The sequence below is a fragment of the Strix uralensis genome, chromosome 4 (genome assembly GCF_047716275.1).
Source record: "Strix uralensis isolate ZFMK-TIS-50842 chromosome 4, bStrUra1, whole genome shotgun sequence".
Taxonomy (NCBI): Eukaryota; Metazoa; Chordata; class Aves; order Strigiformes; family Strigidae; genus Strix; species Strix uralensis.
The window spans coordinates 127,499,611-127,513,240 of record NC_133975.1 but is presented as its reverse complement, the minus strand read 5'-3'; the positions used below and the strand labels follow the sequence as shown (position 1 = coordinate 127,513,240).

Below are 13,630 nucleotides of genomic sequence, written 5' to 3'. Positions count from 1 at the left end.
AAGGAAGAAGAACCTTATGTGACCTTATGGACAGAACGTTTCCCTGTGATTCAGTTAATTGCTGTCACAGTTTCATTCATCTGTTTTCTGACTTTGCTAAAATAAATCAATCTTTAAGACAGATGAGTGTGAGTGGTTTTATGTGACTTGTCTTATCTGAAGTAAATCTGTATTTTAAAATTTAAAAAATTATTTTTACTATCCTTGGTGATTAGTCTATAATGGTGAAATATCTGGAAAGGAAAATAAAGTATTAAATATATTGAACAAACTTAACAGTAAATGTGACTTTCTTTTTTTCTGCATTAGGTGAAGGGAGACTTCATGAGCATATTCTGAATTCTCAAGAAATGCCACTGAGGCAAACTGAGTTTTCGGAGAAGGCAACATTAAACAGTAATAAAATGAGATGGCATTCTGAGAGAGGCAGGTAAATAATCCAAATAATTGAGGAAGATTCTTTGTTTGTTTTAATGAAATTGAGAAAGGTGTATTTAGATATTGATGTTGTAATAGTCACTGGTGTGGTCCTTGAGTCTGACAAAGCTCTTCTTGAAGTAAAACACTGGAGCACTGGTATTTCTGTGCTACTTTTGCATTTCTGTTGTACTGAAGGTAGATGAAAGCTTGTTGCTAAGGATAGTTCATCACACCTTTCTCAGAGGTCAGTGGGTGTCACCTGGAGTGCTTTTCTGTCTTCTGAGTATATTTCTTCTATTGCAGCAGCTGTGCAGTAGTGTCAGGAAGCCAGCTATACAGGTGTTGTGTTAAAGTGGAGTTGCCGTTGTCAGTGAGACTCCAAACTGGCTGCTTATGGGAGCTGTTTGGGAACACTTTGTTGGGAAGGAGCAGCATCAGCCTATCAGTTTCTAAGCTTTAGAGTGGGTTAGGAAATTTTTTTAGCCATCCAGTCTGAAACATATTACCCAGGTGATAGTTTGATGTCATAATTTGCCTAATATAATGAGGAACAGCTACATAGATACTGTCTTATTTATGATGGTATAGACAAAAATATTACTTCAAATGGAAAGATATCCAAAGTTCAAATGTTGCTTTATTAGATCAGCATTTTAGATGCAGTTTCACTGTTCAAAATACAAGGTTACAGCTGAAGGTGTTCAGTGGTAAACAGAGAAAACCCAATAACCTGTCTTTAATCTCAGGTGAAAAAGCAAATTCCATTTTATATAAGGGTTTGGTATTCTTGCACTTTAAATTCATGCTCAGTTTCAAAGTTGGCCACTTTCTTGGGCCATGTGAGGAGCTGTGAGACTTTATCAGGAGTGTTTCTCCCATCAGGCATACTGCTTTGCGTACAGACTTATTGCCCGCTTTTGAAAGTTCCTTCCAAAATTGCAGTTCAATTGAGAAAACGGTGAAAAAAGCAGATGATTTACTTCAAGATCTTGGCCAGTTGAGAAGAGAAATGCATGACATGCTACAGGTAAAGTCCATGTTATCAGAATGACAAAGGGTTTGAATAAGGGGAATAAAAAATGTGGAGAAACAATTAGAGGTCTGGTACTAGTAAAAGTGTTGCTCTTGCTTCTGCCTCTGTAAAAAGACTGACATTTGTTTACAATTACTTGAAATACTGCAGTCTCTGTCTGTGAAGGGGCTTTGAGCCTGAGTAATGTCTCACTGAGAATGCAGTGGACTAGACTGTAGAGGCTCTTACTGCCATTCTACCAAACATAAATCAGGTTTAAAAAATAAAAAAAAAAAGGGACATTTTGTTTGTTTGTTTTTGTGGTTTCAGATATTTTCAGTGCCTGTTTTCTGCTTGTTCTCCCTGTGATACTAGAGCTACAGAGCTGATGTAACATTCCCATTTGGGAAAGAACAACGTTCTATTTATCTGCAGTGGACTTTAGGGATGACTTAAGCTACCTCCTTTCTCATTTTGCCATTTGTTTTAGTAAAGAGTGTGGTTTCTAAAGAATTACCTGGTATACATCATTGTATTGTTTCTCATGCTAATGATTTTGTACCTTTGGTGCTAGAATGATTCTGTGCTGGCAACATGTAATTTGGGTCTGACTTCTGAAAATTGAGGGTTTATCTATTTGTTAACCTGGCTTTGTGTGGAAGCAAGGTATACTGGATCATTTAGCCTGTCTGCTGTGGTCCTCTATGTTCTTGTAAATATAAGTGATGGGAAAGAAGAAAGACTTTGAATATCCACAGGTTTGTGAATTGTCTTGGAACATGATAGCTTTGGTTCTATTGGTTTGTTTTGTGTTTGAAGGTTTCAGCTTGTGTATTTCCATAAAAATACTGTGTATTAATGCCAGTTATTTGTTGCTGTATCTTTAGAAAACATAACTTCAGCTGTCCTATCTTATAGTATAGCTGATGCATTGTTTCATAGATTTTTCTAAGATATTAGTGGATTGCATGTTTAACTGTTTGTACTAGTAAGAGAACAGATGCCACATGCTCCGTTTATGTTGCAAATGTTTGCCATTTATGTTGCAAATATTTGCTTACAGCTGTTGTTAAAAACTTAATTGAGTAACATACCTTAGTGTAGGCAACAGAACAGCATGAGATGGAGAAGGAATGGCAGGCGAGAGAGATGCAGTTGACATAAATGGTTTCAAATGCGTGGGAGAAATGCCCACTAGGTTTGTCATACAAGCACATGAAAGGCCTGAATTAACTGAGATAGGTTGCGATGGAACAGAAGGTGGTGCTCTAATCCAAAAGAAGTGTGCAGTGAGATTTAAATTCATTGTGCCTATTTAAACTGATCAAATATCTACTCTAGATTTTTACTTTGACAGCTCTGTCTTTAGATAAGTTTCAACAGCTCTGCTCCTGTCTTTTTAGGAAGCAAATTCATGGAAATCAGACATGAATGACCTTACTAAGGTATACCCTGAATTTTTATGTTTTGTTTTTTTTAAAATACTGTAATACTGAAATGATTTTGAATATGCTTGCAATGAGGTAACACTACAGTAACCATTGCATACCTGTATTTCTTTGAAAAGGTTGCTATTATGTACAGATTACATTACTCAAAGTAAGACTGAACTTGTTCTTTGACTTGTCTTATTTAATCTTAGTGAACTCCTTTGAGGGAATAATACAAATGTCAGGCAGAAAGCTGCCATCTCAAATGGATTGCTAATATAATTACCATTTCATGATCTGGGTCTAACTGGCAAGTCTACATCATTTTACAATTGAACATGTATCTGTATTCCCTACATTTTCTCACAGACTTCACCTGTCTTATTGAGCTAGTGTTTGTGAAAAATTTTAATTTTAAACCCGTACAAAATTGGTAAATCATTAGGTATATTGTTTTTTTTCTCACCAGGCAAAACCAAGATCATGGGATCAGTGTGTCGATTTCTATTTTGTTATGTCCATTGTGCTTTGGCAGTACACCTGTTAGAACATAAACTTTTGTTTAATTCTGATTTGATAAAAGAGTAGCCTTAAAGCCAAAACAGATTTGTGAGATTTATTTTTTTTGTTCAATCAGCTGATGCTTTCAGAGTTTACCCAAGTTTGGGTATTTTGCTTTTGTTTTGGGGTTTCTTTTTCTTTATGTATATTTATCACTTTTTAAAAATGTTTTTGTTTCCTTTCTGGAAAATGAAGCACTCTGTTTGTGGACCTCAGGGTTTCATCAGGAATGTGAGAACTATAGCTGTATGGCTTCTTGTTTCCCATGTACTTGTGTCCCTTCCTTTTGTATATAGCAGCTAATATGTGCTTGATTTTTATCTCTGTAAAAGGGTTCTGCAAAGTACAAGGCTAATAGTTGCTTCGTCGTTTCTTCTGAAAAGTGAAAATCAGTGAAAGGAGAAGATTGTGGTGCTGTTGAGGGGTTTATTTTGTTATAACTTACATATATTGCTTGATGTTTCTCGGAGTGGATTGATGCCAAATGAGTGCATATATTTAGAGGACTTTCTATTTTATTAGGCTTGTAATTATACTTAAATACTGTTACATGGAGAGATTTGCATGTGGTACTTCATGTATCAGATTGCCATCTTTGCACATGCTTATTAGCTTCATTAGCCTTCCATCTCATACATTACATCATTTCACATTTGAGAGCTTTTGGATGTCTCTCCATTTGCTTGACTTTCAAATATATTTCTCACATACTGAATGTTCTTGAGTAGTTGAAGTTGCTGATAGTACACATGGACGGTATTTCATATGATGGGCATTGTTGTGATAATAATTAATAGGAATTCTGATCAGTGTGTAGAAAATTGAAGTTACAGTCTCTGATTAAAAGCTAGAGGTTCTGTTTCAATTTTAGTCAAAAAAGCCTACTGTTGCATCTGATCTTCCTGAACATCATCTGCTCAATAAACCATCCATCCTTCAAAATGTTAAAGTGCCAAAATCTATACTGAGGGATGCCGAAAGGATTTTGAGAGGAGTTCAAAACAATAAAAAAGTTCTTGAAGAAAATTTGGAAGCTGTTATTCGCGCAAAAGATGGAGATGCCATGTATACTTTTATTAATGCCTTGACTACAAACAGGTTAGAGCCTCTAATTCGGTGCTTTGTGTGACTACACATTGTATGTGCTCATCTTTTATCACCTCTCTTTGCATCTTTTTAATTCCATACATTGAAGAATTAGTGCACTTCCCTGCAAAAAGTGTCTACTGACTCTTCTTAGCAGTCATTAGACCTCCTGAACTTCAAATGTTTTTTGACCCTTCCGCTGCGAATTTAATTTTTTGACATGTACCTGTTACTTCTTGGTAAATCTGAATTCTGAGACTGTATCATCTGGACAAACTGCTCTGCTGTCATGACAAGGGGGCATTTAGCTTTTTGTAGACAAACTTGCATTAATAGGAAAATTAAAGAGTATTTTCATCATTCAGAACAGAAGGGGCTTCATAAGCCTTTAAATGTTACAGAATTAGTCATCTGACAGCAGATCTTTGGCTTTTGAACTTTGCTTTGTGAGTTGTGTTAAATACTCCAGCTTGAATCATAATGAAAGTTTTCCTATTAAAATACAACTTAATCTTGTGTGTTCCTGAGGAAGGTACTATTCTCTTTGTGTAAAGTTTTTTTTCAGGCATGCTATCTGCTATCATTATCTTTTAGAGGAAGTAGTAATTTTCATCATCTTCTTTTTGTCTTTTGAGTTGAAATATTTTTGTTGCCTTGTTTTTTCAGTTTTTGATCAAAATAGGAATGGACACATGGTTGCCACGTACTTGTAGATGTTTGTAATAATGTTAGTACGTACCAGCAGGGGGTGGGGTTTGATTTGGGTTTGGGAAACTCAGATAGGTTACGCCTACTGCCTTTCAGAGACTACAGGTACATAATCTTACTGTCTGTGTTCTGGGTTTCTCTTTTTATAGTGTTTATAGGTCCCTACTTTCTCAGGAACAAATCTGTGCAATTTAAGAAGCACTGACCTAAAATAGTTCTTTCTTCTATTTCAGAGATGTATTGGAAGAGATTCGTATCAGAAAGACTGTGGATGAGTGGATTAAGGCAATCAGTGTAGAAATCCAGGTATGGCTGGAAAAAATGAGTTCAGATTTTTGCATTATATTCTTCCACCTTACATTGTTTTTCTACATCAACAGTTAAACACGATTCACTCACAACTTGAAAACATGAGAAAACTGCTTATTTTTACTAGCATGTAGTGTGCTGTAATAAAATATTTACCTCTGTTTTAAAACTTCATTTGCTTAATGAAAATCACTGGTCACAGCTGCTGGCTAACATGAAAAACAGGTCATTTCTCAGAACTTCAAAGTTATCCCCAGACTCTTCTGATAGCCTTGAAGATAAAATCTCCTTTTATTACGTTTATGTTTTATCTTTAGACTGAAATGGCAAGAAATGATTTGGAACAAGTGAAATATGATCAAAAGGTCCCATGGATCAAGAGAGCCCAAAACATCAAGGCTATGAAGACCAATAAAGAAATTAAAGCAAAAACACAAAAAATCCAAGGATGCTCAACAAAGAAGCCTTTATCTGCAGCTAAGCCACTGCAGAAACAAGCAGAAGATAACACAAGCAAACAGAGGTTTAGAACTTACTTTTCTTCTGAAAGTTTGCAGAGGAAAGAACAAAAGGCAGCTGTGAGTTCCTGAGTAGTTGTGGGGGTTTTTTGTTAATGACTGCTATGCTTTAGATTGCAGTATTGATATGAAAAATTGTTTGTATGTGTAACTGTAATAATTTTAAATGAAAGTGATAGCCCTCTCCTGTGGATTTCTGTTGTCAGAACTGTCCTTCTTTTCATGTGCTGTAGAAGCCTAAGCTGAGTGTGTGTAACAATGTAGAATTCATTGTCGTGTTACCAGTTTGTCTTACCCAGCACCTGCTATTTTATTCAGCTCTTAGTAAGCTTCTTGTATGTATTCTGCATGTATAAGTTTTCATGGATGCTTGCAATTTATACTGTTTGTTGCAGAACTTCTTCCTTTTTTTCCTCTGGATTTTTGCAACACTACTGATGTGTTCAAATTTTCATACATGAAGAATTGTAAACTACTTTTTTTTTGTCCTGATGCATGTCAGGGACCTGTGAATGGAAGTGCAGTGGTACAAAATGAAGACTATCTATGTCAAGTTTATGGGAAACCAATTTACCAGGGCCGTCGTAGTACGCTTAAAAAGGCACCATATCTGAGATTCAACTCCCCCTCTCCCAAATCTAAACCTCAGAGACCCAAGGTGATAGAGTGTGTTAGAGGTAAGTAATTCTTTGATGTTAGCAAGGTGTTCCTTCCCAGTTTTTCTGTTAGGAATTCCTTCTATAAATGAAACTATTTAATCATAGTTTAGCTACTCTTCAATTTAAAGCTTAAGCAACTGCAGTAGGCTTCCCAGAGAGGTGGTCAGTGCCCCAAGCCTGTCAGTGTTTTAAGAGGCATTTGGAAAATGCCCTTAATACTGTGCTTTAACTTTTGGTCAGCCCCGAAGTGGTCAGGCAGTTGGACTAGGTGATCGTGTATCTCACTTATTTTAGATTGTCAAATTAATATTTATTTCTAAATTTAGTAAATATATTAATATATATTTATTGTTGCCCAGGTCTCAGAGAGCTGAATTGCTCGAAGTAATGACATAAGCACTTGAAAGCTGAGTGTTTTGAAAAGCTAACTCGGCTTTTGATAAAGGTTACTGAATATTCTTTGTGTCAGGTTTATCCAGTCATGTCATTCAAACGATTGATTCATTCAGAATAAAGAAAGCTACTGAGATTTGAAAAATTAAGGAAGCCTGATATTCCATTTCCCACTTCTAATACATGAATTGAAATATGAAAATTTGAATTTATGAGTATTAACTTGAAAATATTGAGGAGCATGTTAACTGGTAGCATTGATTGAGTTCACTAAATGTAAATAACTTCTTTTGTAGTCAAGTCAGGGTTAAAAGCGGAGTGTAACTCTTTTGTACTAGCTTGTTAAGGGTATTTAATTGATTGATAGAGGTTATTAGTTGATTAGTAATGAATCCCATTCATTAGTTTTGTAGGCAAAGTGTCAGGATCAGAAGAGTCTAATTTTCAAATCTATTAAAAATGTGTAAAAATAATTAAAAAATAAAACTATATGATATCTAACATTGGTAAGTGTAGATAAACTTTATCTTGAGTTAGTAGAAAGTAATGCTTTAATTTGGTCTGTTTTATTCCCTAGTTATCTTTTCAAAGCTTAACTGATCCTTAATACAGAAACTAAGATTAATCTTTAACTGGTATGTCAGAAAAACTGATGTGTATCATCATCTCACTGCGGGAGAGACTGAGCAAATTAAATGATAAAATATAATGATGGAGAGAAAGAGTGTGTTAAGTGTATGAGGCAGGTAAAGTGATAGTGGGCACAGTCGAGTTAATAGGATGAGCATCAGTGGAAAAATATTAGTTGGCTTCTCTATACACTTCTTGCACTTATGCTGTTGTTACCCATGCAGGGAAAATATACCTGATACAGTCTTAACTGTCATGTTTAAAAAATGGTGTCCATGTTTTTATTATAAGTCTCAAAATATTATATTCTGTATGACGTATAAGAGATTAACATGAGAAGGCAGTCACCTGATGAGACCATGTTTTTAGGTCATGAAAATGTATGGCATAAAACATATATATGTCTTTGAGGACAAGCACTGCTGGTTTGTTTATTTTTTTTTGACATTATGATGTACATCCACAGTGGCAAATCCTCAAAATAGTAAAAAATCTATTGTTAAACTTAGTGTAGTCTTTATGCCATTTCCTGGCACTTTTCTTAACCGTGCTCCGGAGCCCAGTTGTGATCCGTGAAGAAAAAGTATTATTGGTAGAAAGTATTTGCAATTCTCATAACCCTTCTGGAAAATGTGAGTTATAGTCCTGGCAAAAATCTAGAAGACTTTTCAAAGTTTACTTTATTTTTTAAAAGGTAAGAACTTGGTATATGAAAACTGCTAGTCTTGTTGCTTATGTATTTTATTTGACCTCTCTTGAAACACTTCTTTTTTGTGAAAAATGCTGGTATACTCATTTGAAGGTCTAGCATGATACATCACTCTTTTTGACTACTGGCTGTGCTGCACACCTGTAGTTTAGTTTATCCTGTACAGATATTTTTGAATAAAATGTGTGCTAGTAAGCACTTAGTGTAGCAATAAGAATGATACAGTGACCACTAAGATTTGGATTGAGAACAGACACTTCTTTAAAAATATTTAATCAGCAGTTCTGCTTTTGCTGAGTCCTAAATGACATTTTTCTTCTATATTTATTGGGCTCTTGTCCTTTATAGAAGGTCACAACCTTTCCAGGGAGGCCAATTTCATCATTCCAGAAACAATACCTTGTAAAGAGGCAGAAAAAGTGCCCCCCTCTCTCCCAATCTAATTATAATAAATAGGTCATTTGGTCATTTGACACTGCTAGTTTTCTACCGTTAACGTGTTTAATTCAGTAGTGTCAGTGAAATGTAAAGGTACAGGTTGCATGTGGTTGTAATACGCTACTCCGGTGCTTTAGCTTGTTCTCTATTGCAGACAAATAGAAACGAAAGAGAAAACTGTGCACTGGATCCATGCTGCATTCAGTCTTCCAGAACTCCTGCATGTGACAAATAACAGTTTAACAGCTCTTTGCCTGAAAACAGAATGAACTCTGGATAGCCTTTACCCAAAGTGATTCTCTTCCAAGGCATTAAGTCATACTACAGCAGTACAGCAATGTGTGTTTGCAGTAATAAAGCCGCCATAAAATTCATTTATTTCACATCAGACTGCAGTTATGGAAAGTTACGGTTTTGTCTTTATCTTGACAGTAAATAAAATAAGACACCCCCTTGTATTCTTATCTAAGGGAAGGCATGTCACTTAACAAGAATAGTATTCCAATTAGTATGTGTCCTATTTCCAAGTTTTCTGGTTTTAATGACTTTAGACTGAGGTCAGCCTTTGTTTGATACTGGTGTCACTTGTCTCTGACTCTTCTTATAAGACAGTTGGTCAAGCTGCTTAATTTTTGTGCCTTCCTACATCTTGCCAAAAAATTGGAAAGTAATACTCCTGTGTTTCACATGGGTCTCATGAAGACAAAATAGTTAAATGCTTTTGAGGGCTGCTATTCTGAAAGATGCTGTTATGGCAGGAAAGTATAAATAATAAAATTAGAAACAGATCTGTACTTCTCTATAGTAGGAGTGTAAATAAAATGAAACGAAGTTGAATGAGTGCTTTAAAGCACCAGGTTCTTAAAAAAAGAAAGGAAGAAATCTTGCTGGCATTAGGCATGGTTAGTTCTTTCCTTCACAGATCTGCACCCAGATTCCCTTCCTGGCCTTGATATACCAGGTGATAAAGGCTTAAAAATTATTAGAAGTCGTTGGCCTTGGGTTTGATTGGCTGGAAAATCCAGACTTATTAAATGACTCTATTTTGTTAGAGCAGTCCACTGAGCTTGTTTTAAATTAGTGTTAGAATAAGGATGTTTATTTAAGACTGAAATGGCCATCTGGAGAGTCTCTTTTCAGTCATTTTATAACTTTCTCAACCATTTTCTTTGCAAATAAACTGTAGTGACTAATGCTTGGTTTCTTATGGGACATTAGGAAAAAGTCCAACTAACACTTTTATGAGTAAGAGAGCATTTCTAAAAAAAGTTGTTTTCTTGCATAATTTGAACTGATAAATATATGTAAAACACTAGGTTTTTAAAGCTAAGTTTAATTAAATGTCTAGTTTCTGCCCCAGTGCAAATAAAGTTTTTAAGGGGAAATGAAAAGTTGAAAGCAATTAAAATGAGGTGCTGTGTGTATACAGTACTTAATCATTCTTACTGTGAGAACCTTGTTTTTACAAGTTGGCGGTATTACAGATATGTTGCCAATTTCTGCTTTTGCTCAAAAGTTCAAGGCCAAGGGGGACTGTTAGATCATGTAGTATGACCTCTTCTAAATCACAAGCCACTGAACTGCATCTATTTATGTTACTGAGTCCAGTAATTTGTCTTTGACTAAAGGACAGTCTTTCTGCCTAACCTGTGCTTTGCAGAAAGGCACATGCTCATCATTTAAAGACATCAGGAATTCTGCCCTTAATTACTTTTTCCCTTGGCTAGATACCTTACAGTTCAAAAGTAAATGGGACACTTCAAATTTAGTATCTGATTTATAGTGAGGTTTTGGCTTCAGTTTACAGCTACTTCAGTTTCCAGGGGATTTACCTCAAAAAATGAAGAAGGCCTTTTAATGTCCAATCTATTTTAATCTTGACAGAGATACAGAATTAGTACTGAATGCAGTATTATCATATATGGAAGTCTTCTCCTGCTCCACCTCACTGACATCCTGTTGAGACATCTGAGGATTACATTTATCCCATTGACCATTGTGATTTCTCATTGTGTTGCTCATCCAACATGACCTTAAAGCCTTTTTCAGAGACACTTCTTCCTGACCTGTGTGTTCTCATTGAAGCGTTATCACTTGCTGTTCTTGTTCCTAGGCTTATAACCATAATTTGTGTGTATAAAAATACCACCTCTTGAGGGAATTGCCTTACTTGTCTGCATTTGTTAAAAGTCACATTATCAATCTTTGTTATCCCTACATTTTATAATCATTGACTGTTATTCTTCAGTTAATTAGGAAACTATTGAATATGAACAGAGCTAAAAACTGCTTGCTGCTGTGTGTTAACTGGCCATTAATACAGGAAGGGTAATGTTTGGAAACAACAGAGGAGCAAGATGACATTTTTTGGCTGTAGTAAAGATGTGAAGTTGGTTACCAGTGTGATTCTTTCCAGGTTCATTTTCCTGATGCCTACAAAGTAGCGGTAGAAGCACTTCACAGTTGTTGGCTCCTTTTTTGAGGATGTTTCAGGCAGTTTTTATCCATTTAGGTTAAAGTTTATAATTTCCTTAATAATATCCATTGTTTGCAAAGAATATAGGTTGCATAAGACCTTGCATGACTGTATAGTGAGTAATGCAATATTGCAATAAATGTTCTTCTCTGCTATATGCTTAGGCATTGTTACATACAAATTACTTCTGGGAGGCTATTTAACAATAGATTTTCAAAACTGGACCAAAAAATCAGTGCTTCTTTGACCTGTAAGACAAGACTTATAGGTATTAGTTACGGCTTTACTTTCCAGTAGCAGTGAGTTGTTAAACCAGGAATTTGTAGATTATACCTGTTCTGTTGCATACTTGTCAGTCTTGTGGCTGGAGGCAAACTACATGTTTATAAAATTGAGGCAGTTAATCAGACGAGCAACAGATGAAATTTTGGCTGTATTTTTTTATCCTGTTTATTTTTTATGGCAGGCTTGCATGCTCTTCCAATGCTGTATTTCAAACCTAAATCATGGGTTTCTTCTTAGCTGCTAAATCATATGTTTCATTCCAACCTGTTATCATCCTTGTTTCCTTTTCTTCATGTTTCTGTGCCTTTATTTCCTAGATTCAGATGCTCAAAAGTTGTAATTTTAACTCCTTCAGTTGCTGTCAATACTGAGACATCTAACTTAGCACTTTTAAACTCTGCCCTTCCTGTGTCCCTCCCTTGTTCTCTTCATCCCACAGCAAAAATTTGTAATTGTTTCAGTAGAAGGGTTTAAATTAGTAGAGTGTGTGATATTACTGGGTTTGTGTATGTGTTGATGACACACAGTTTATCTGCTCGTGTTTCAGGTACAAAGGTAAAGTCAGCAAGAACACAGACAACTTCTCGCATGCAGAAGGTCGTTACCAGCCCTAAGAAACAGCATCCTTTATATGCACTTGCCCAAGAAAATCAGTATCTCTTCAGTCCAAGTCGAGATGCGGCTGCTGTCTGCGGTCCACTTGAAGGTCACCTAATTCCTATGGCTATTCCACTAGGTAGGAGCAAATAACCTGCAGGAGGACTTGTGAAGGTTAACTAATGCTACTTCATGGAAATACAATTTACATCTTCTTAAGTAAATCAGTGATTTGCCCTAGCCCATGGGATTTTCAGCTGCCCTTCTCATGGGAAATCTACATGAGGGAGCAGTTTAAAATGTTCTGGTTCTCCTCATTCTTTGTGCTGGATGTCTGGCAACACCCTGACGGAGCAAATATTTGCTTAACGGTACATACCTTCTTTGGTACAATTTACATTTCTAGGGTTCTTGTTCTGGCTTCAGGTTTGGTATTCATGTAAGCAGGAACTGAATCATTGGCCCTTGGATTCAACATTTGCGATGACTTCAGCCCAACAATTTCAGTAGGATTGTCTCAAACACACTAAATTCATTGTCATGGCTTCTGTATTTTTGGACCTTCAGTAGAACCTTTATATAGACCTTGTTTTGGGAAGGTTTAGTATTATATTGGCAGTTAAAGAAGATAAATAATAATTTAAAAAAAGGGTATGTCAAACAAAAATTTGTGGGATGCTATATTAAGTGTAATAGTATCTTGAATATGATTAAGAAAATGTGAGGTGAGGGAAGCATGATACGCAATTTTGAATGGCAAATACAATGTCGTTATTCTTGTTTTCAGCAGTAGGTGTCACCATAGTCAAGAAAAGTGAATAATTTTTAAAAATGGCAGTGTGGAGTTTACAGTTTCAGCTGGGAAAGCCTTAAAAGTACCTGGTGAAGCACTCTACTTTAGCTAGTGTTAATAGGGAACTTTTAAATTGGTCCATAATTGCGCATGAGGTCTCAGTCTGTTTCATGCGAAAAACAGACACCCAGAATTTAATTTTAATTAATTTATTAATATACTGACTTTGGAGATTTATATATATCTTTAATTATTTTTAAACTGTCCTTAGGTCAAACCCAAATTAGTGACATCTCACTGCAGCCTGCTGAAGTAGTTATAGGTAAACCACACCCTGTTACAGTTACAACCTCTCTTCCTCAAGTGCCACCAAAACCACCAGTTGAGATTAAAAAAACAAACGTAGCTGTAATAGAGATGAGATCAGAGAAAAAGGATCCACCTCAACTGTCCGTGCAGGTACGTATCAAGAGTGATGATTATTTGTTTATTTTAATGAAAGGTAACTAAAGACAGTCTCATCCATCAGTAACTGACATCAGGAAATGGTTTTCAGTAAGCAGTAGAAACCTGTAGAATGGAGGGACCAAGAAATTGTCATGCTAT

The 13,630-nt window shown here is 35.8% G+C and overlaps 1 protein-coding gene across 1 annotated transcript in view; it reads left to right on the top strand.

Moving 5' to 3' along the window:
• The window catches only part of KIAA0586 (KIAA0586 ortholog), a 74,704-nt gene that overhangs the window by 8,499 nt on the left and 52,575 nt on the right, over positions 1–13,630 (top strand). Inside the window, exons 9-17 of the mRNA XM_074869078.1 lie at positions 310–430; positions 1,303–1,447; positions 2,836–2,877; positions 4,295–4,521; positions 5,451–5,523; positions 5,844–6,104; positions 6,547–6,721; positions 12,182–12,370; positions 13,296–13,483. Coding sequence (XP_074725179.1) covers positions 310–430; positions 1,303–1,447; positions 2,836–2,877; positions 4,295–4,521; positions 5,451–5,523; positions 5,844–6,104; positions 6,547–6,721; positions 12,182–12,370; positions 13,296–13,483 — 1,421 coding nt within the window. The remainder of the gene's footprint in view (positions 1–309; positions 431–1,302; positions 1,448–2,835; positions 2,878–4,294; positions 4,522–5,450; positions 5,524–5,843; positions 6,105–6,546; positions 6,722–12,181; positions 12,371–13,295; positions 13,484–13,630) is intronic.